At 52.1% G+C, this 23,323-nt stretch overlaps 1 protein-coding gene across 3 annotated transcripts in view; it reads left to right on the top strand.

The window, feature by feature from the left end:
• LOC113906606 (SPRY domain-containing SOCS box protein 1) overlaps positions 1 to 23,323 on the top strand; it is a 134,861-nt gene that overhangs the window by 5,984 nt on the left and 105,554 nt on the right. Inside the window, exons 1-3 of one of the 3 annotated variants that reach the window (XM_027564984.1) lie at positions 2,553 to 2,950; positions 8,516 to 9,152; positions 10,588 to 10,705. In XM_027564984.1, coding sequence (XP_027420785.1) covers positions 2,568 to 2,950; positions 8,516 to 9,152; positions 10,588 to 10,705 — 1,138 coding nt within the window. In that variant the 5' untranslated portion in view covers positions 2,553 to 2,567. Of the gene's footprint in view, positions 1 to 2,552; positions 2,951 to 8,515; positions 9,153 to 10,587; positions 10,706 to 23,323 lie in introns of those variants that run through there. The other 2 variants (XM_027564986.1, XM_027564985.1) reach the window with 2 other exon arrangements.

Genomic DNA, 23,323 nt, shown 5'->3' with positions numbered 1-23,323 from the left:
GGCTCCTCTGTCTGTGGAATTTTCCAGGCAAGAATACTGGAGTGGGTTGCTGTTTCCTTCTCCAGGGAATCTTCCCAACCCAGGAATCGAACCCGCATCTCCTGTGTCTCCTGCCTTGGGAGGTGGATTCTTTACCACTGCACCGCCTGGGAAGCCACCTACCTCGTAAACTGTGGCAAGAATTAAATGATGTGACACGTGTGAAGCTCTTAGCCCAGGATTTTGCATTTAGTTAAGTGCTCTATAAATATCTCTTTTATTATTCATAGTATCATTTCAGATAGTGAGCTGCTGCTAATGTGTGCTGTGTCACAGTGCTTGAAGTCGCCATTAGAGATTCATCATCCACACAGGCCGCCCATACAGAGTCAACAGTGGTCTTGGGCAAATGGGGTTTATTTGTTCATTTAGCAAATGTTTATTGCGTACCTTCTGTGGGCCAGGCCCCGCTTTTTTAAAAAATTAATTAACTGATTGATTTTGGCTGTGCTGTGTCTTCAGTGCTGGGCGAGGGCCTTCTGTTGTTGCCGAGCACGAGCTCTAGAGAGAGAGGGCCCAGGAGTTGTGGAGCACAGGCTTAGTTGCCCTGCAGGCGTGTGGAATCTTCCCAGATCAGAGATGGAATCCTGTGTCACCTGCTTTGGCAGGCAGATTCCTATCCACTGTCCCACTAGGGAAGCCCCAGGCCTTGTTTTGGATACTGGAGATAGGCAGTGAACAAAACAGAAAAACCCATGTCCTCATAGGGACTTACTTACAGGATCTTGAGGGGAGGGGTGATAGATGATAAAATAAATCTGCTTATCATATGTAGGTATGTACTATGGGGAGACATAAAGCAGGGGATGAGATGAGGGTTGGAGGTTTACAGTTTTACACAGAGTCAGCTGAGAAAGCCTCACTGAGGTGACATTTCAGTAAAGAATTGAAATTAGTGAGGGAGTGAGCCACGTGGACATCTGCAGGGAAAAGTAGGTCAGGCAGCGAGAACAGCAAGTACAAGGGCCCTGGGGCAGGAGGATGGATGGCTGGAGCCCAGAGAGGGACAGAGTGTAGGAGAAAAGATCAAAGAGGTAAGAGATGGAAGGCCAGAGTGTGTAGACCCTGCCGGCCACTGAACAGAAGGACGGGATCTGACCGATGCTGTAAACAGAGCACTCCGACTCCTGGGTTCAGGCAAAGATAGAAATGAGAGGCCAGGGAGGTGGCTTCACACAAAGGTGATGGTGGCTAGGACCAGAGTGGAGAGATGGAAGGCGGTGAGAATGGTGAGTAGCTGTATTCTAGGTAAATGTTGGTGATAGAAACCATAGGATTTGCTGTCAGATCGAATGCCCCAAGATCTCTGGCCTGAGCCCCTGGAAGAGGGGAGTTGCCATTTACTGAGGATGGGCGACCTGCGTTTGGAGCATTTGGGAGATAAGTCAATTTGTTTTGAACGTGGTACATCTTGTAGACATCCAGCTGTTGGTGTCACAGTCACAGTTGACTGTGTGAGACGGGAGTTTAGGGGGAGAAAGTCCAGACTAGAAATAGCAGCTTGGTGTACAGGCAGTTGTGTGTTGGTAGATGTTTAACAACCTCTGGAAGGGATGGCGGTTGGTGGCCAGGAGCCAGCTTGATAGCATTTGCCAACACCTGCCGCATAAATAAATGTTCCCACGCCAGCCAGTTTCAAGCACACCATTACAGAATATCTTCACCTTATAGATACCAGTCAATCCTAAAGGAAACCAACCCTGAATATTCATTGGAAGGACTGATGCTTAAGCTCCAATACTTTGGCTACCTGATGTGAAGAGCTGACTCTTTGGAAAAGACCCTGATGCTGGGAAAGATTGAAGGCAAAGGAAGAAGGGGGCAGCAGAGGATGAGATGGTTAGAGAGCGTCACTGACTCAATGGACATGAATTTGAGCAAACTACGAGAGAGAGTGGAGGACGGAACAGCCTAGTGTGCTGTAGTCCATAGGGTCGCAAAGAGCTGGGCACGACTTTGTGACTGAACAATGACAGATGCAATAGATTAAATAATGTCAAGAGCAGAGATAATAGTAATATGAAGTAAATCAATTAGGGAGTATTGAGTGTTTAATATCTTTGTTTTTTAATATAGCTTATTTGATTCTAAATTCGTGTAATTCGGTTTTAATAGGGGCCGTGTTTAACAACTGACTTGACAAATTCCTGAAAATCTAGGAATTGAATCTCTCATGCAGATATGTGATGGCTCTCACATACCATTTGAATTGTTGGGACCAAATATTGACCCCCTAGGTGATGGTAATAAGGATTCTATGTGTTCAGTGGGGGAAATGGTCTCAGAGCTGATCTTGGGGTTCTGTCCCCTGTCTAGCCCCAGGTCACAGTTGACGATGACGGGTTTGACTCGCCTCCACATGGGGGTGTCTGTGCAGAAGGCCCAGAGCACAGAGGGGAGTTGGGAAGCACACTGGAGCTGGTGAGTGGAGGGGGGACCAGCACATCCCTTTGTGCTTCAGCAAAAACTCCTCTTCACTTTGAACCTTTATTTCACTCCCACATGCTCTTGTAAAAAATACCAAGCTCATGAGCTGTGATTTGAAGAAAATTCCTCTTCCCCCTGCCTGGAAACAGAAGGCAGAAGAGGTCAAAAGTGTGGATGTGGCACCAGGGAAGGGCACCAGGGAAGGGACAGAGTGCCAACAGTTGCTGGCGTCCACCTCCCGGCTCCTTTCTCCCGCCCCTTGCCTGCTGGGGCCAGAGGGTCAGAGCTGCTTCCTCCTGTGGTTTCCCAGAACCGGCTTTGCCATCCGAGTGCCCGCCCAGGCCAGGGCTGTGCTGAGACTGGTCCTGGGTGTGCCCCACGTCTGCCTCTCTTGCTTGGGAACCCCACTTCTGGCCCATACCCTGTGGCTGGCCACGTCCGTGCTCGCAGCTTTGGGGATGTTAGCAGAGCCGCACTTTAAAAGGTGAGTCTCCCAGGAGGCCCAGTAGGAACCCCTCACCCTGGAGCTGGGGGCAGCGAGAGGTGCCCTTGACTTTGGACGTGGGCCGGCCAGTCCCGACTCTTGGATGAACCTGTCACACCCTGGAAGAAGCCTCTGCCACACCTCACTTTGTAGCAAGGTGGGAGCTAGTGGTAAAGAACTCGCCTGCTTAAAGCAGGAGACGTAAGAGACGTGGGTTCGATCCCTGGGTTGGGAAGATCCCCTGGAGGAGGGCATGACAACCCACTCCAGTATTCTTGCCTGGAGAGTTCCATGGGCAGAGGAGCCTGGCAGGGTCTGGTCCATAGGGTCAAAAAGAGGTGGACACAACTGAAGTGACTTAGCACGCACGAACGTGCATGCTGCTGGCAAGTATTTGGAATAATAATTGTAAATGAGATCACATCCTCTACACACTGAAATTAGAGCTTCAGGGAGCTTGGTCTTTTAACTTCTGAGTGACTCTCAGTTATCAGTTCCATGCTTCCTACTTCAGTCCTGTATTTCCTGGCCTAAACTGCCTTCAGAAAGGTGATGGCCATCTCCTGTGTAATAGAGAGGTTATCTCCTTTCCTTGGAAAACAGTTTACTGGGAGGAAAGTGCTGTCAAGCTCCTCTAGCTGCCTCTCTTCACAGGTGGGGAAACTGCAGTTCCCAGCAAGGAACATGCAAGTTCAAGGTTACAAGGTGTTTAGATTCTTCTGTGTACTAATCACCACGTGTTCCAGTCCACAGTTGAATACACTGTCCTCCTGTCCTGGAGTGGCTCATACATCGCACTCATGGTTTTCTTATTTATTAATTAAACATAGATGCAGTTGATAGTAGGATTGGGCGTTGGAATGCCACTTCCGTGTTTTTTGGCCAAGTTCAAGTATATAATCTTAGGAGAGTATTTCTCAGCCCATTGCTCTCAGAGGAGGCAAGGAAGCAGGAGAAAGGTTTTCAGAAAATCCTTCAGAAGGAGAGGCTTACAGCCTGAGAGCGGTTTAGGCCACAGGTGGCCGTGGAGTCTCGATCCCTGTTACCTCTTCTCCAGGGGCTGGGAGCCTGGTCTTGACTTTGATGTAATTGGACTTCTGGGAGCCTGTTTATTCCTCTGTCGGGGCAACAGAGAGAACATCTGTATACCCGTATACCCTCCTTCTCAGGGGGTAAGGGCAAGCAGGGGGGTGTTACATAGACGTCTGGGCGTGTCCTGTACTGTCTGCAGGGCTGGGCTCTGGAGCTCCGGAGAGGAGGGGGCAGCACAGGTTTTCCTGCAGCTGCAGCAACCTGATGCCATGCTGGGCAGGGGCAGGGGGCACTGTACATAATTAACTTAGCATTTGCCTTTTGTTTTGTTGGGTTTGTGTGTGTGTATGTGTATGCATGCAGTGTGTATGTGCTCAGTCATGTCTGACTCTTTGCAACCCCATGGACTGTAGCCCACCAGGTTCCTCTGTCCATGAGATTTCCTAGGCAAGAATACTGGAGTCGGTTGCCATTTCCTCCTCCAGAAGATGTTCCCTACCCAGGGATCAAACTTGGGTCTCTTTCATTGGCAGTTGGATTCTTTACCACTGCGCCACCTGGGAAACCAATATATATATATACATTGGGCTTACTGGGTCTTCTGGAGAAGGGTATGGCAGCCTACTCCAGTATTCTTGCCTAGAGAATTCCGTGGACAGAGGAGCTGGCGAGCTACAGTCCATGGGGTCACACAGAGCCGGACAAGACTGAAGCGACTGAGCACGCACACAGGCACTGGGTCTTAGTTGTGACATGTGGGATCTAGTTCCCTGATCAGGGATCTAACCCAGGCCCCCTGCTTTGAGAGTGAGGAGTCTTAGCCACTGAATCACCAGGGAAGTCCCTAATTGCGCATTTGTATAGGGTTTTTGTCACTGGTATCATCTCAGCTAGTCTTCGCAAACCTCCATTTAGTTTGGGGGATGTTAGCCCGTTTGATAGGTGAGGACTGACGAGGTGACTTGATTGGACCACACAAAGCTCAGACATGGCCTTAAGCCCAGGTCCTCTGACTCAAAGGCCACCTTCCTCCATTCAACTTGGGGAGCCATTTCACACAGCACCTGGGGCCTCGGGCTCTGGAACTGGACAGTGGACTTGGCCTGCTGTCTGCTCATCTGTGAAATGGGATCCTTGCAGGACTCCTTCCCAGCGCTGTGTGGAGGGAAGGTTGAGAATGTGCATTTACATCGTCTGGCACACACTGACTGCTAGGTAGATGTCAGGCATTATTAGTCTCGAGGTCATTAGTAACCAGGTTTTGCAGGGGGATGGGTCTATCGCCAGCATTCAAGGTGGCTTTGAAATGCCCATGTGTGCGCCTGCCCTGGGCCCACTGGGGTCAGAAGTTCACTGCCCTGGTGAAGGCAGTAGGAGGCAGAAATGTGCGTTTTGAGGGGACTTCCCTGTAGAATCTGCCTATGGTGCCAGAGACCCGGGTTTGATTCCTGGGTCAGGGAAGATCCCCTGGAGGAGGGCATGGCAGCCCACTCCAGTATTCTTGCCTGGAGAATTCCACGGACAGAGGAGCGGCAGGCTACAGTCCATGGGGTTGCAAAGAGTCAGACATGATGGAAGCAACTTAACACACATAACACACGTGCATTTTGAACAGCTCTGCAGCCGAATCATCCTGATGCTCCCACCTGACACTGGCCCTGACTTGGCTTCACCACTCAGCATTCCAGACCCTGCTTCTCACAGTGGGCTCTTGGCACCTTAGGCCCCATCTCCAGACCCTCTGCCCCAGAGTCTGCATTTTTGATAGAGTTCTCCAAGAGATTCATAAGCACACGTATAAGCACACTGAAGTTTGAGAAACACTGTTAAGGTTAAAAGACATGGTAATAAGAAAACCAAACATTCAGGACTGCTCCCCTCCTGACTCATTTAGGAAAGAGTTGTTCCCTGGTTGTTTAGCAACCACAGAGTAAGCAGCCGTGTTGCAATAACTGATATTTCTGATGTGTATTTGTTTAAAGGAGGCTGGGGACGTAAGCAAGAGATAAGGCATCTAACCTGAGCTCTGGGAGCCCAGAGAGGGCTGATCAGAGAGGACTGCAGCAGACTTCAGAGTCAGAACAGGGTTAAATGGAGGCCCGGGGGTCGGCTCAGGTTTTCTGCTGTCTCCTGGGGTGGGCGTAGCAGTGCTGGCCCTCAGAGCTCCCTCACCTGCCACAACAGGCCCGTCCAGACCTCTGGCTGCCCGTGTACGATCAGGAGCTCCGAGATGCAGCTGCCAGCTGGCTGCTTCTCCTTTTCCAGGCTGTTACGTGGGCTTCAGATTTCTCTCTGCCTCTCTCCCGCACTGACCTTGCAGCTTTTCCTTCTCTCCAGACAGGGGTGGTTTGCCAGTTAAGAAGGAAGTGCTTGACAAGCGAGGATCGGGATCGGAAAGCAGGCAAAGAAAGCTGAATGGCCCCTTGGTCCAAATTTGGGCACAAGTGCCTATAATGGACAGTGAAGAGGAGGCTGGGGGTGCCGCACGTGTGGCCCCGTGGTCCTTCAGTTAGACCTCCCATGACAGGAAGCTCTGGTGCCTGTAGATTCTGGTGCAGATGCTGTTGCTGGGTCCTCATCTTGGTTTGGCCACTAACCGAGGCCATGTTGGAGATGAATCTCAAGAGAGGTGGGGAAAGAAGGAAAGGGCAGATTGAGGGGAGAGGTCTGATGTCAGAGTGGGGGCAGATCTGGTCCTTCAATATAGCAGATAGTGTTGGGGTGAGGGGATTTTCAGAATTCCTTCTGTCTCTTTAAAACTCAATTTCCCCATCTGTATAACTAGACCAGTGCCTCATTGTTGAAGACTCTGTTAACCCTTTATTGGGAGAACACCTGCCATATAATTGTGCCAAGCCAGTTATCCTCGTTTCTTCTTCAGTCCTCCCACACCCCAGGCTGGGCCCCAGGCCCCTGGCCTAGGTCTGAGAGCCGTGTCACATTCCTCCCAATTCCTTCTGTCTTTCCTTCAAAGCACTGGCCTTGGCAGGGATTTGGAGAATGGGAGAGCCAGGGAGTAAGAATTGAACCTATCCAGCTCTACAGCCTCAGTCTGAGCAGAAGGCCAGAGAAAGCAAATCCTCTGGTGCATCAGTGACCGGTCTGGGGCCTCGCCTTTCCTGCATCTCAGCTGCTTCAGATGAGACTGAAAACTAGCCAATAAGTTAGACTAACCTCAGGGAGACCGTAGTGTGTAATTCCTGCCCATTAGCCCTGGAGCCAAGGAGCCAGATGCCTGCCCAGCTTCCCCCCCTTTCTCACCACAGGACTTTCACCTGCCTGAGCCTCAGCTTGTCTGTCTCTAGAAGTGGGGGACCATGATAGTACTCCTTCACTGGTTCTTTTTTTCTGTAATATTTCTTTATTTGGCTGCGCTGGGTCCTAGTTGTGGCACATGCGATCTGCGATCTGCGTTACAGCGTGCAGGAGTTTTAGTTGCAGCATGTGACCTCTTAGTTGCAATGTGTGGGATCTGGTGCACTGATTAGTAATCGAACCTGGGCCTCCTGCAGTGGTAGCTCAGAGTCTTAGCCACTGGACCACCAGGGAAGTCCCCCCTCTACTGGTTCTTTGCAAGACTCTTGTCTGGATTCAGGGAAATCTGATGCACAGAAGTATTTAGCTCAGTGTTTGGCACATGCCAGCATTCAGTGTTTGCTGCTATTAACATACACTATAATGTATGCTAACCCATTCTAGTCCCATAATGATCGTTACCACTTATTTAGTGCTTAATAGGTGGTAGGCATTGTCCAAGACCTTCTCAGCAGTCAGTCATTTTCTCCTTTTAACAGCCCTCTGATGTAGGTACCATGAATACCCTCATTTCTGATGAGGAAACTGAGGTACAGAGAAGTTAAATAATTGTTCAAGGTCTCAGTTGGTTCCAGAATCCGAGTTTTTGATCACAGTGCTGCAGCAATGATTAGTGGTCATTTTGTGGACTTCCCTGGCAGTCTGTGGCTAAGACTCTGTGCTCCCAGTGCAAGGGGGATGAGTTCTGTCCCTGGTCAGGGAAGATCCTGCACGCCGAGTGGCGAAAAAAAAGAAATGTTAGTGGTCATTTTGTGCTTGGAGCCCAATAGATATGGGAAGAGCCGACAGAGAAGTGACGGGGCAACGATGTCCCCCCATCTCCAGGTCGTCATCTAAGACCATGGCCTGCTGCTCTGACGACCCCGGCCACCTGTGTTAGTGGACGAGACTGGTGTTGGTCGTAGAGTGGACGGCTCAAGCACATGACCACGCTGGGGCCTCCCTGGGGGCTGCCGCTCCTGCACAGAACGGCCCCCCTCCAGCGAGTGGCGTTATCTCTGCTTACAGGGTAGGCTCCCGGCCCACTGGCTGCCTGGCACAGAAGCCAGGCTGTGAGGAGGGAGAGGGAAGCTGTGCAACTGAAACATTTTCTTGCGAAACAGGTGGCTGTTCTTGCCAGGCAGGAAATGTTTGATAACCTAGGAATGTGTTCCCCCGCAACATCGCAGCCACCAAGCCATGTCTGATCCTTCCTCGTTGCTTCTCTGTCTTTCCTAGGCGCCCAGGCGTCTGGAAGATGCTCATGGCGGCTATGTGCGTGGCCCTGCTCAGCGGCTTGCAAGCCCAGGATCTCCCCAGACAGGTCTCCATCATCCTGCTGGGAGCCACCGGGGACCTGGCCAGAAAGTACCTGTGGCAGGGCCTGTTCCATCTGTACTTGGAGGAGGTGGGGAAGGGCCACCATTTTCGCTTCCACGGGACTGCCCTGACGAGCACCGAGCAGGGCCAGGAGGTCATCGCCAAGGTCCTGGAGTCCCTGTCCTGCCCTGGGGATATGGCCTTGGGTCACTGTGCTGAACTAAAGGCTCAGTTCCAGCAGCTGAGTGAGTACCGCCAGCTGAAGACGCCCGAGGACTACCTGGCCCTGAGCAAGGACATTGAGGCCCAGGTTGAGCACGAAGGCCTCCGGGAGACCGGCCGAATTTTCTACCTCTCGGTGCCGCCCTTTGCCTACGTGGACATCGCCCGCAATATCAACAGCAGCTGCCGGCCAGGCCCCGGTGCCTGGCTGCGCGTTGTGCTCGAGAAACCCTTTGGCCATGACCTCCACTCCGCCCAACAGCTGGCCACAGAACTGGGGAGCTTTTTCCAGGAAGAGGAGATGTACCGGGTGGACCATTACCTGGGCAAGCAGGTGAGCCGCAGCCTGGAGCCTACAGGGTGAAGGGAGCTGGGGTAGGTAAGACGCCGTCCTCAGGGCAGCACCACTGACTGTGGAATTGGCCCCAAAGGCATTGTGAGATCTGGGCTCCCATGGTCATCTTGACTCTGGGCAGGAGGCGAGTGGCAATGGCAGGACTGCTTGGCCCTTGTCCATGCATCCTGTTCTTTTGTGTGTCATGGCTTCTGTTTCCCAGCCTGGCCCCGTGTTCTGTACTGAGGGGGCCCTGAGAGGGCCCGGCTTTTGGGTGGGCATGCTGTGAGAATTAGAATTAACCATGTTACTCCGCACCCATCTGCCTTTTCTCAATACCTTTTCCTTTCCGGGTTCTGTTTTGAGCCAGAAGCCTGGTAATGAGATCTTAAAACAGGATAGGGACTCTTTGAGTCCTTGCTTCTCATCCAGGCCCTGTGGTGAAGCAAGGGGCTGGCCCCCTGGGTGAGGCTGGTCAGCTGGCCAGTTCAATCTGAACAGACCCTCAGGGCCCCTCAGGACACTTCTTCCTGGAAACCAGAGCAGAAAACACACAAGCACGTGTGTTCTCTGGCCCTGACCAGGCCATGGGCCCAGGGCCACACGGGGGTCATCATGTTCCATGGGGGTTGGAGCTGCAGTGTTCCAAAGATAAGCCCTTAGACCAGTGCCTGTCCTGCTAGGTTTTCACTTGTTTAGGGGAAAATTAGGAAAAAAAAAATACTGGATGGTATTCAATTTGAAACTTTTCTTGCTCCATTTTTAGTGTTAAAATAACTTTCTTTATTAAAAATGGATGGTAACAGAAGATCAGTTCAGTTCAGTCTCTCAAGTCGTGTCTGACTCTTTGTGACCCCATGGACTGCAGCATGCCAGGCTTCCCTGTCCATCACCAACTCCCGGAGCTTGCTCAAACTCATGTCCATCAAGTTGGTGATGCCATCCAACCATCTCATCCTCTGTTGTCCCCTTCTCCTCCTGCCTTCAATCTTTGCCAGCATCAGGGTCTTTTCCAGTGAGTCAGTTCTTCCCATCAGGTGGCCAAAGTATTGGAGTTTCAGCTTCAGCATCAATCCTTCCAATGAATATTCAGGACTGATCTCCTTTAAGGTTGACTAATTGGATCTCCTTACAGTCCCAGGGACTCTCAAGAGTCTTCTCCAACACCACGGTTCAGAAGCATCAATAGAAGGTAGAGAATCTTAAATGTTTTCTTTCTTGGCAAAGAAAAAAAAAAAAGGCTGCTAACCCTGTGGAGGTCACTGAGAGGTTCTCGAGTCCTTACTGGGCTGTGAAGGCCTGGCATCTGGGGACTGTTGCTCTTGAGAGTGTCTCCTCTGAGCGGGATAGAGAGGTTGCGGGCCCTTCTGTGGGGTCGGGATTCCCTCTTGGTTCCAGGAGAAGCCCACAGCTCTGCAGTCTTCCTCCCTGGCAGGTAGTGGCCCAGATCCTGCCTTTCCGAGACCAGAACCGTGCAGCCCTGGATGGCCTCTGGAACCGGCACCACGTGGAGCGGGTGGAGATCGTCATGAAGGAGACACTGGACGCGGAAGGTGCGTGAGCGTCCCTGCCCTGCATCAGTGGTTTGGCATCGGCCCACAGGGCTGGAGGGCCTACCTGGCCCCTGCGTCGGGGCCAGTGCTGCGTGCGTGCACGCTCAGTCACTAAGTCGTGTCCAACTCTTTTGAGACCCCATGGACTGTAGCCCGCCAGGCTCCTCTGTCCATTAGATTTTCCAGGCAAGAATATTGGAGTGGGTTGCCATTTTCTCCTCCAGTGCTTGCTTAGAAGATTTTGCTGGTGTGCAGTCTCCTTTCAGAGCCTGTGTGTGCCCAGTTCTGTACCATGCTATACCCCAGGGTGCCCACAGGCAAGCCCCGGATGGTGACAGCTGCCCTAAGGGAGCATGTAGTTGGATTATGTAGACTTGGCCCAGGCACTGAAAACGCTGGCTGGCAGTAAACCCTGGGAGGTAAGCTGGCTTCCTTGCTGAGTGTGGTGGAGACCATCAGCGTGCAGGGCTCCCAGGCTTCTGCTTACAGCAGTGGCCCCCTCTGCTTTCATCTTGAGTGTCAACCACAGCAGCTGTGGCCCCTTGAGCCCTGGCTTTCTGTGACTCCCATCACATCTCATGAGCATTGGCTGTATGTGTTCAGAGCTTTGACGACTCTTTTACCCCAATGATAAAAGCTAATTCTTACCGTGTCCTGAGGCCCTAGTAGCCAAATGGGAAGGGCGCTATTATTAGCCTCCACCTACGGATGAGGTTTGGTGATGAGCCCAAGGTCATGGCCGGATATGGTGTAGCCAGGTCCCGGTCCAGGCAGTCTGGCTCCGGCCCCGGGCTCTGCACCATTGCAGCCAGCTCATCCCCTAACTGCATGCTGCAGCCCTAGGCCACTGGCCCACCCATTGGTGTGGGCCTGGGCAGAAAGGTGGGCCCCAGATCCCTTGGTCCTGGATGGGGCCCAGGAGGTCTGTGTCTCTTTTCCACTCTGTTCCTCCCCTCAGCATTCTCCCCTTTCCCCTTTGAAGTGTGTTTAGTGCTAGAAGCTCTCGGTGGGTGTGGGGGGGGTTTCAGGGATGGGGACCCAGCTGCCTGCTGTCCCCTGATGCCTCATGGGTTCACCTGGGGATATATATCAGGACAGACTCCAGAATGAATATTGCAGGTGGTGCTCTCAGGGCCAGGTGGGAGGAACAGTGGGCTAGGGTACCAGACAGGAGCCAGCCTCCAGGGTCCCTGCCGTCCTGAAGAGGAGCTGGGCTTCTCTGTCTGGAACCTGTGTGAGAAAAAGTTGCCCTCCTCACTGCAGTGGGCCTTCATGGCTCTCCTCAAGCCTTCTGGATTTCCTCTCCTGTCCTCAGCAGGGACTCAGGCTGTGGGTTTCCTCCTGAGACCTGTGTGTGCCTCCTGTCCTGGTAGGAGTGAGGGCTGGGCCGTGCCCTGGCTTCATCCGCAGAGAGATGACCTACAGATCTGGTGCCAAGCACCTGGCTGGGGGCGGGTGGGAGCCAGTCCCTCTCTGCCTGGATGTGACACTGGGTCTCCTCTCCTCCCCCATTTCTGGCAGCCCCTTCCCCAGTCCTACCCCGTGATGTCTGGAGTCACCAATTGGTGTTGTTGCTTCTTATTTTTTCCACCCTGCCACATCATTCTTCTCGGGGTTGTTCAATCACTAAGTCCTGTCTGACTCTTTTTGACCCCGTGGACTGCAGCACACGAGGCTTCCCTGTCCTTCACTATCTGCCAGAGTTAGTTCAAACTCATGTGCATTGAGTTGGTGATGCTATCCAACCATCTCATCCTCTGTTATCCCCTTCTGCTCCTGCCTTCAATCTTTCCCAGCATCAGGGTCTTTTCCTATGAGTCATCTCTTCGCATCAGGTGGCCAAAGTGTTGGAACCATCCTTCTTGATATTTGATGTCATTTGTAGAATCTATATGAAGCCAGGAGCTGGGCAAAGGCCCTTCCTTGCAAAGGTACCTTTGAATGTCAGAGAAAGGAAAGCAGAAAGGAAGACAGAAAGGTAGGCCGAGGCCTGAGCAGATCTGTTAGCCGTGGCAAGCCCATGGCAGGGAGAATCTTGGGTTTGGCTGCTAGTATGACGGCTGAGGTTTAGAGCGGAGGGCGGCCCATGGCTCTGCCTTCAGGGCTGCTGTGTGGGACCAAAGCACTGTCCCGGTTGCCTTCAGGGTGTGGGTTCCAAGCAGTGGGTCTTATTTTTGCCAGCTCGAGTACATGCTGCTTCACTGGGCCCAGAGCAGGGCAGGCCTCGGGGACCCACCCATTGTGCAGGGCTCACAGCCAGGGCGGGGCTGGTTCAGACCGCTCTCCTTGTCAGAGGTGGCCAGTGGCACAGCAGCTGTCCAGGGTGCTGCATCTCCCTGGCCAGGTGCGCACACAGGCCTGACGGTGTAGGGTGGGGTGACTCCCTGCCTCTGTGCTCACCCCTTCAGCTGTGGACCTGGATCCTCGGGAACAGCCAGAACTGGGGGTTCTCTTCCCTTTGCCTCTGTTTCTGCCTCGCCCTCCCTCTCCTTCAGTCTTGTCTCTCTCCCTGGGCCTAGGGGACCCAGAAGGACACGCGCTCTCTGCATCCCAAGGGAGGGGCCTCGTGCGGCACTGGTCCTGTCTCTCCCCTCCTGATCTGCTTCAGGGCCCTGCCGGACTCAAGCTCAGGCTGGAGAGAGAGGACAGGAGCTGGGGACCCTGTAGTCACCCACCATGGCCAGTAACCCTGTGCCCAGCAGACCAGGGCCGTGCCTGTGCCTCCCCCTGGGGTTGGGGGTGGGAAGCCGCAGGAGGAAAGGCTGCCCGTCCTGCAGGAGGTCACAGCATCTTGCTGTCCCGTGAGCTCAGCCGGCGAGGTGCTGCAGTGAGGCCGAGTGCGGCCAGCAAGCATCCAGGCAGGAGTCCCAGCCCCGGGGTCTGGCCGTTAAGCAGAAGGGCAGAGTGTGGGGGCCTTTCTCCCCTCCCCCGCCCCCCTCACTCACTCCTGTGCCAGGAGGCCCTGGAGGGACCCTACTCCTAGACTGTGGCCTAAGTGCTGGAAGGGAGGGGGCTACGGGCCAGGCCTGGTCCCAGACAGACCCTGAGTGGGGGCTTCTGAGCAGCACGGGGGTTTGGATGTCTCCTCTACCCCCCCGCCCCACTCCAACCCATCCCCTGGCTCCCTCGCTCCATGCCTCCCTCCCTGCTGTGAGAGCTTTTTTCTCCTCTCCTGCCGCAGCCTCTGGCCCAGAGGAGTTCGCTGCAGTCGAGGCTGCTGCAGAGACAGGAGAGGGGAATAAAGGAGGTGGGGGAGGGGAGCAGGAGGACCGCCCCAGCTCCCTCTCACCCTGTCTGGGCCACCCCTCTTGGAAGTCCTGTCCTGAGAGTCACAGAAGCCCTGGCCAACCACTCCCTTGCGGGGGTCTCCCAAGGCAGCCCTCTGGGCCATCCAGGGAGTGACCATGTCTGGGCTACTAGCCCCTGTGTGGAAGTGACCCCTGCCCGCCCTCATCACAGCCATGGGGATGGGCTCTTCTGGAAGGGGGGCTGTCCTCATGGACTGAGGTGCAGCTGTCAGGCCTGGCTGCCGTCCCCCCACCTAGAAGTGCAGGGAGGGGGTCCCAGGTCTGTGGCACCCCAGAACCCAGGCTCTTAACCACTACGCCCTCAGCTTCAGTCTGTCCAAGCCCTCAGCAGTTGGCCTTCCTGTCGGGAGGTGCCCCAGGCATCTCTCTGCCACCCCTGTTCCCCTCTGGCTGGAAGGCTCTCCTTTTTTTTGGCAAGAGGAAGGAGGGAGCTTTCCTATGGACCGTGTGGCTGTCCCTGCTTCGGGGGGCTCCCTGTTCTGACATTGATCACCCTGAGGGTTGGAGTGACCATTCCATACCCCTCGCTGAGGCAGCCAGCATCTCCAGGTACACGACAGCTGCCTTGTCTCCTGGCCTGGTGTTTGGGGGGGCGGTGGAGGGGGTTGCTGGCAGCTTGCTCAGCAGGGCCAGTGCCCCTCCCGGCGTCCGCAAGGTGAGCCCAGAGCCGCTGCTGGGCCTCCAGCCTGTGGGCCTGCTCTGTCCTCGGCCCTCTCCCTGTTTTTATTCTTAGCGGTCCCAGAGCCTATTGGTAGAGATTGCAGCCAGCTTTTGTTTTTGTTTTTGCTTTGCTGGGAAAGCCCAAATCTCCCGCTGAAGGGAGACAACCGGGAGGGGGTTCTGGTCTAAGATCTGAAGACTGCATGTTCAGCAGCATCTGCAGTGATGGCCACCCCTGTTGCCTCTCCCTTGGGATTGTTTTAAGGATTAAGTAAGATAATGTGCATGGAAATGCTCTACAAATGGAGACTGCTGTTCTCCTTCCAAGTGGGCTGGGAGGGGAAGCAGCAGCGTCTCTCCATCTCTCTGGGCACCAGGTGACTTGTAGGTGACTTGTGTTGGGTTATATAAAGATGGTAATTGATCTCCAATTCTCTCATGTCCATTCTTCACCTAATATTTTCTCTCTCTCACACTTATATATGTACTTAAATTTCCGTGTATTGACAGCCTGCATAATGTATCCCTTTCAGTCTCTCTGTGTTTCTGTTCAGTCCTGTTTATATTACAGAATATGAGTCATTCTATTATTAGGCATGTTGTTTCCACTCTTTGCTGTTTTAAATAGTACTTTGTGAGCTTTAAAAAAAATTAAGGTATTCACACACCGTAAAATTTACCCTTTTTTAAAGTGTACTATTCAGCAGTTTTTAATATATTCACACAGTCATGCAACCATTATCTAATTATAGAACACTTATGAGCGTTCTAAGAAGTATTTTATCTTTAAGTGTACTTCTGAAGTGGAATGACTAGCCCAGATGGGTCAACACGACCTTATGGCTGTTTTTACATCTTATTGGACTGTTTATCAGAAAATTCGCAACAGCTGCATTCGTCACTGGTGACATTCCTACACTCTGTCCACATCGGGCCCCCGTCTTCCCTGTTCCTGCTGTTCTGGTGGGTTTGCAGCTACTCTTCTGAGGGTACCTTGCATGGGGTGCTGCCTGGGAGGTTGTGAAGGGGAACATGACCCAGGAGTAGAGTGATGAGTCTCCCATACCTGCAGTCTTGTAACTCGGATGAGTTCAGTGTTTGAACAGTTTAGGAGCCAAGTTGGTCTTTTCTCCCAGTTGTCCAGTCTGGTTGTGCTTTGTTCCAGAGGTCCCCAACCTCTGGGATCTAATGCCTGATGATCTGAGGTGGAGCTAATGTAATAATAATAGAAATAAAACACACAATAAATGTAATGTACTTTTAATCATTCTGAAACCATCTTCCCCCACCCCAGGTCCATGGAAAAATTGTCTTCCATGAAGCTGGTTGGTGGCCCTACTGGTAAAGGACCCACCTGCCAATGCAGGAGATTTAAGGGATGGGGGTTTGATCCCTGGGTTGGGGAGATCCCTTGGAGTGGGGCACGGCAACCCATTCCAGGATTCTTGCCTGGCAAGTCCCAAGGACAGAGGAGCCTGGTGGGCTATAGTCCATAGGGTCACAAAGAGTCAGACACAACTGAAGCGACTTGGCATGCACATGCATGCTTTATTCTATCCTTGTTCACGTATTTTTAAAAATCAGTTTTTTTTTTGGTGTCGGTGGGTCTTCATTGCCGCGCTCCAGCTTTCTCTAGTGGTGAGCAGGGGCTGCTCTTGGTGGTGGTGCGTGGACTTCTTGTTGCAGTGGCTTCTCTTGTTGCGGAGCACAGGCTCTAGGACACGGAAGCTTAGCAGTGTGGCTCTTGGGCTTAGTTGTTCTTCGGCATGTGGGATCTTAGTTTCCCGACCAGGGATTGAACCCATGCCCCTGCATTGGCAGGTGGATTCTTATCCACTGTTCTTATCCACTGTCCCACCAGGGAAGTCCCCCTTGTTCACATACCGGTGGGATTTTACCCCTCAATTTTCAACCTAGGAAAGATACTAGGAGTCATATGTGTCACTTTCAGGAAAAGTCAGTCCACAATAACTGGTGGTAACCAGAAAAAAATCACCTTGTTGGGTGCTGTCAGGAGGACCAGCCCCCACCTGGGCTTTACTGCCCTGCCTTTCCCCCATGAGGTGCCAGCCTTGGGCCTGATCACTCCACTTTAACTGGAAAGACAGCTCAGCAGGAAAGGATCCAAGTCCACAAATATATGGGCTGTGCTGAACACATGCTCACTCCCCCTCCCACCCCCAAGCTGGAAATTAAGGAATGAAGGAAGCTCTCTTTTACACAGCGGGTAGTAAACCTAAGAATGCCTCCTCTCCAGGAGTGAGAGCTGATAAAAATAGGAAAAGGGCCACTTAGGGATTTGCTGAGCTAATGACTAGTAAGCAGATAACAGGACTCTTTAAGACTCTGCTGTGTTCTCTCCATCAAAAATTCATCTGCTCTCAAAGCTTTAACTGTCCTCTTTACGCTCCTAAATCTCCTCCAATTCATTGATTCCAAGATACACGTTTTTACATATTCGAGCCTCTCTGAAGTTGGGTCTACCATGGATGGGGTGATAGAATTGAATTGGCAGCCTGTTTCCATCTTGTTGTTTCAGTCGCTTAGTTGTGTCCAACTCTTTGTGACCCCATGGATTGTAACTTGCCGGGTTCCTCTCTGTCCATGGGATTTCCCAGGCAAGAATACTGGAGTGGGTTGCCATTTCCTTCTCCAGGGGATCACTTGACTCAGGGATAGAACTCTTGTCTCTTGCATTGGCAGGCGGATTCTTTACCACTGAGCCACCTGGGAAGCTAAAACGTGAACTCCTTCAAGCCAGATCTTAGTTTCTGTCTCATTTTTGATTTGATGGAATTTAGTCTGTCTCCAGCATTCATTGCCTTTCCAAGCCCTGGTCTTACATATATAATCTCCAGTTACCTCTGAGAGACTGATATTTTCACTGGATGTATATCACCATGTCAGACCCAGCAGATGTAGAACTTAAACCACCACTGCATTGTTCTCATGAAATACTGCCTGCCTTTTCTAATTTTTTTTTGGCCGTGGTGGGTCTTGGTTGCTGTGTGAGGCTTTCACTAGTTGCAGTGAGCAGGGGCTTTTCTTCATTGCGTGTGTAGGCTTCTCACCGTAGCGGCTTCTCTTTTTGCAGAGCGTGGGCTCTAAGAGCGAGCAGGCTTCGGTAGTTTCAGGGTGTGGGCTCTGTAGTTGAGACTCGTGGGCTACAGAGAGTAGGCTCAGGAGTTGTGGCACACGGACTTAGTTGCTCCACGGCATGTGGGATCTTCCTGGACCAGGGATCAAACCTGTGTCCCCTGGTGAATTCCTAACCACTGGGCCACCAGGAGAGCCCTCTATCTTCTTCATTTTCAAATAGTGGCTGTTCTCTGAGTTGTCAGTTGTCTCTGACAGACCTTCTCTTGCAGCCCCTGTGATAATAAAAATGCTAGCCAGTGTGTATCAGTGCCTTCTGCATGCCAGGTATTGCTCCACGCCCCATGCTTGTTGGTGTTCACAGCAGCCCCACAGAGCAGGCACTGCGGCCAGTCCTCTTTTATATGTGACGTAGAATCACTTGCCCGAGGTCACAGGGCTGAAAGAAGGCACAGCAGGTCCTTGAACCCACGCAGCCTGGTTGCAGAGACTGCAGACCATAACCCTGCACGGCCTTTCGTGGATCCAGCCAGTTGTCATGCAGTTCTCCCTCATCCTCTCAGTGTCTTTATGCTTCACTGTTTGCTGTAGCCCTCGTTACTTCCTTCAGTTGCAGCCAAAGCTGTTCATTGACTTCATTCCCACTGGTCCCCTCTCTGTTCATTTTGCAAATCGTAGATGGCTTAATCTTCTCACAGCACCTCTCTCAGGGTTCCACCTCTAATAAAAAAAGAGTTTTATTGAGAGATAATTCACATATCATTTGTTGTTGTCTAGCCTCTGAGTTGTGTCTGACTCCTTGCAACTCCATGGACGGTAGTCTACCAGGCTCCTCTGTCCATGGGATTCTCCAGGCAAGAATCCTGGAGCGGGTAGCTGTTTCCATCTCAGGGGATCTTCCCAACTCAGGGATCAAACCCAAGTCTTTTGCACTGGCAGGTGGATTCTCTACTGCTGAGCCCCCATCATATAATTCACTTACTTAAGGATAGAGTTCAGTGGGCTTTGGTATAGTCACAGAGCTGTGCATCCATCACTACAATCAGTTGTAGAACATTTTCATCAAAAGAAGCTCTGTATTCCCCCCCATCCCTGATTAGCTGCCACCCTCTGATTGCGCCCCTCGTCCTTCCAGCCCTGGAAACCATAAACTTACTCCCCATCTCTGTGGATTTGCCTATTCCAGACATTTCGTGTAAATAGGATGTACAGTATGTGAGTTTCTGGGTCTGGCTTCTCTCACTGAGCGTAATGTTCTCAAGGTTCATCCACACCTGTGTCAGTGCTTCATTTCTTTTTTTTTAATTAATTATTTTTAATGGGAGGATAATTGCTTTACAATATTGTGTTCATTTCTGCCATAGATCAACATGAATCAGTCACAAGTATACATATGTCCCCTCCCACTGCCACCCCATGCCAGCCCTCTAGGTCATCACAGAGCACCAGGTTGAACTCCCTCTGTTATACAGCAGATTCCCACTGGCTGTCTTTTTCACATAGGGTGATGTATATGTTTCAGTGCCACCCGCTTCATTTCTTTTTATTGCCAGATAACATTCTGCTGTGTGGATGGATTCACCACATTTTATTTATCCACTTATCAGTTGGTGGACATTTGAGTTCTTCTTTTTGGCTGTCATGAATAAGGCCGCTGTGAACATTTGTGTACAAGTTTTTTGAGAACATATGTTTTCTTTTCTCTCTTGTGTCCACCTGGGATTGGAGCTGCTGGATTGTGCAGTAACTCTGCTTAACTGGTGAGGACGAGGACTTTTAATAGCTCCTCAAGCCCCTCACCCTCCTTTCCAAAGCCCTTTCCATCTGTTCTCGATCTCTGCTCTTGCGAATCACAGACTGGCCGCTTCTGCCGGACTAGCCAGGCTCACCCCCATCCATCATCTGACCTGTGTGTCGGGACGTCCGCCCTCTTGCTTACGCTTCTCACCCCAACCAGGATGTGGCTCAGTGGCAGAGTCGGCCCCCCACAGTTCTTTGAGACGCACAGCAATTTAAAAAATCTGAATTATTTGTACACGTAAGATTGTACTTAATGATCCGGTTTTTCATGTCCTCTGTATAAATGACAAGGTTTGGTCACTGTGGGCCCACATACCTGTGAGGCACTCCCCGCCTGACTGCAGCCGAGGGACACGGCCCTGCCTTCTCCTCCTCACACCTTTCCTGGCCTGTGAGGTGCTGAGCCCCTGGCCCCTTGCGTCGACCCCCAACCCAACCAAAAAGCCCAGCTTCGTTTCCTGCTTCAGCCACCAGCCTCCACTTCTGAAAGCCACCAGAGCCCTGCTGCTCAGCCCATGCCAGGCACCCTGTTCTGCCGTGTGGCTGTTTGGGTGGGAAGTTACAGGGAGCCCGGAAGGTGGTGAGAGTGGCAGGCTCTGGGACCCGCTTTGTTGTGGTTTAGTCGCTAAGTTGTTTGTGACTCTTTGCGACCCCAGGGACATAGCCCACCAGGCTCCTCTGTCCATGGGATTTCCCAGGCAAGAATATTGGAGTGGCTTGCCATTTCCTGCTCCGGGGGAATCTTCCAGATCCAGGGATCGAACCTGTGTCTCCTCTATCTCCTGCATTGCAGGTGGATTCTTTATCGCTGAGCCACCAGGGAAGCCCCTGGGGCCAGCTGCCTAGGTTCCAATTTAATTTTTACCCCTTTCCCAGCTGTGCGACCTTGGGCAAGTCGCTTGACTTCTCTGAACCTCAATTTCCTTTCATTGTATTTATTTTTTACATATTGAAATATGTATTTGTTTGGTTGGCTGTGCCAGGTCTTCATTGTGGCAGGATCTTTAGTGCAGCATGTGAACTCTTAGTTGTGGCATTCGGGATCTAGTTCTCCAACCAGGGATCAAACCCGGGCCCCGTGCATTGGAGTGTAGAGTCTTAGCCACTGGACCACCAGGGAAGTTCCTCTTTACATTTTAAAATGAGGGTAATAGCAGGACCTCTGTACATGTTGTTACTGTGAGGGGTAAATGGACTGATATACATCCGCCGTTATTGCTATTATCTGTTATCTTTTTCTTGATGTCTTCTCAGTGATATTGTGAGGACTTTGGAGACCAGACCCCCGTGGCGCCAGGAGCTGAGCCTCGGTTTCCCAGCTGGGGGCATTTAGGGTAGTTCAGCGGCAACGGCCCGGCTGGTTGTCCTGTGTGTCCCAGGTTCTGCCTCCTTGACCAGAGCTGCGAACTCACGCTCCACTCCCGAGGACCAGACACCTTCCCAGGAGCCGACTGTGGGTCTCACTTCCTGCCCCATGACTCTGGCGCCACTGCCACGCCTGGCCTGTAGGGCTGAACTCAGGCCAGGTGGTCCCTGCTCACCGTCCAGCTGGCCCGAGGGCAGGTGGGCCAGGCAGGTCTGAACCAGGGGCCTTTTCTTTGTGTTGGTTTGAATTAAGTATTGATCAGATAAAAAAAGAATGATTACACAATGCCAGGTGGCACTAGTGGTGAAGAATCCACCTGCCAACACAGGAGATGCAAGAGACCCGGGTTCAAGCTCTGGGTCAGGAAGATCCCCTGGTGGAGGGCATGGCAACCCACTCCAGGATTCTTGCCTGGAGAATCCCATGGACAGAGGAGCCTGGTGGGCTACAGTCCATGGAATCACAAAGAGTCAGACATGACTGGGCAGGCACGTGCACACACACACACAATCTAGGTAACATATGCAGAACTATCACACACACACAATCTAGGTAACATATGCAGAACTATCATATAACAGATGCCAGTGAACTTGCCAACCTTGGGTCCCTCCCCTAGTCCCATCCCAGTTCCTCTTCTCCACATTCCAGGTTTTAGGTGGACTTGCCCTATGCTTCTTTATCATTTCTGTGTGGATCCAGTTGCCTGAAAACGTGCTGTTTAATTTTGAAGAGTCATCATGCTGTGTGTGTGTGTGTGTGTGTGTGTTGAGTCTTTCTGTCTCTTTAACCTGCATTCAGGATAATCTGCATGGATCTGTCTTCTAATAACTGACTTTTTTTCCCCCGACCTTTCGTAATCCGTATAACCTGTCTATGGAATTTCTTATTTCCCCTTGTATTTTTCACTGATTTTAAATTCTGTTTGTCCTGGTCGTATTATATTTTCAAAGCAGTTTATGTATTTATATTACATCATCAGCTTTATTTTTCTGAACATGGAACCTCCGAGGTGGATCCCTGGTGGTGTGTGTGTTCAGCTTCCCAACCGCACAGTGTTCTGCGGAGTGACTGCAGCACTGTATCTGATGCTTGAGATGCTGCAGGGAGCAGGCAGATGCAGTCCTAACCTGATGGAGCATCAGGGTGGCAGGAAGAGTGAATAACAGGCAGCACCAAGTTAGTCAGGGGAGGCAGCCAAAGACAGGGCCCTCCAGGAGGGTAGGCCGAGAGTTTGGTAGAATCTTCTAGAAGCCAAGACCTGAAAGACGAGCAGAAGCTGCTGGGTGACAGAGCTGATCCCATGTTACAGGTGACGCGCTCAAACCTTCGATAAACAGCTGCTCTTCCGGTGGTGATGTCACCTTTTTCTGTACATAAGGCTGTGAATTGGCCCGAGTCTCGGCAAGTCAGCGGAATGTGAGCCGTGCCTTGTGAGGGGTTGTGGCGTTTGACCACTGGCTTGTATGTATTTGAGTCACTGGTAGTCAGAGGTGGTCCTGAGCCCTGGAGGAGGAAGTGTGACGTGTGTGGTTAACCAGCTCCTGACTGCTCACCCCAGCCCTGGGCCTCTGACTTCTTCCTCTCATGTAGACAGGGATGGTCATGGACCCGCCGTGCCAGACCCTGTGGGTGTAACAGGAGGGGTGCCTGGCGTCTCCACGCTGTGCCAGGCGCAGTGAGCACTGTTGTCACTGCCAAGCTCTGTGGTCGGTGTTCTTTCTATGGGTCACCTTCTTTTACCTTCTCGGTAACCCCATCCACTGGCCACCTGCCATTTCCACCTGTGTGTTTTAAGCTTAAATATACCTGGTTTCCCCTCCATCAACCCCTTCCTCTACCCAGTCCCCTCATCTCAGATAATGTCACCATGCCCGTCTTCTGCTCAGGCCTGAGCAGACACCTTCCCAGGAGCCAACTCCCCCCGCCACCGCCCCGAGTCCTTGAAGCTGGCTTTGGCTTCACCTTTTCACTGGTGCTCGCCCGCATGGGTCAGCTTGCATGCTAAGTTGCTTCAGTCATGTCCAACTCTTTGTGACCCCATGGGTCATAGCCCACCAGGCTCCTCTGTCCATGGGATTCTCCAGGCAAGAATACCGGAGTGCATAGCCATTTCCTTCTCCAGGGGATCTTCCCAACCCAGGGATGGAACCCGCATCTCTACATCTCCTGCATTGGCAGTCAGGTTCTTTACCTCTAGTGCCACATGGGTCAGCGGTTCCAGTCAGTTCTGACTCCAGAAGTGCCATCCGCCCTCTCCAGCTACTGCATCCCATCACTTTCGTCCAGGTCCCAGCATCAGCCCCCTCCAGGTCCCAGTATCACCTCCCCCCAGGTCCCAGCATCACCCCCCAGGTCCCAGCTTCACCTCCCCCAGGTCCCAGCATC

This window comes from Bos indicus x Bos taurus, chromosome 16, assembly GCF_003369695.1.
Source record: "Bos indicus x Bos taurus breed Angus x Brahman F1 hybrid chromosome 16, Bos_hybrid_MaternalHap_v2.0, whole genome shotgun sequence".
Lineage (NCBI taxonomy): Eukaryota > Metazoa > Chordata > Mammalia > Artiodactyla > Bovidae > Bos > Bos indicus x Bos taurus.
This window is presented reverse-complemented; position numbering and strand designations above follow the sequence as displayed.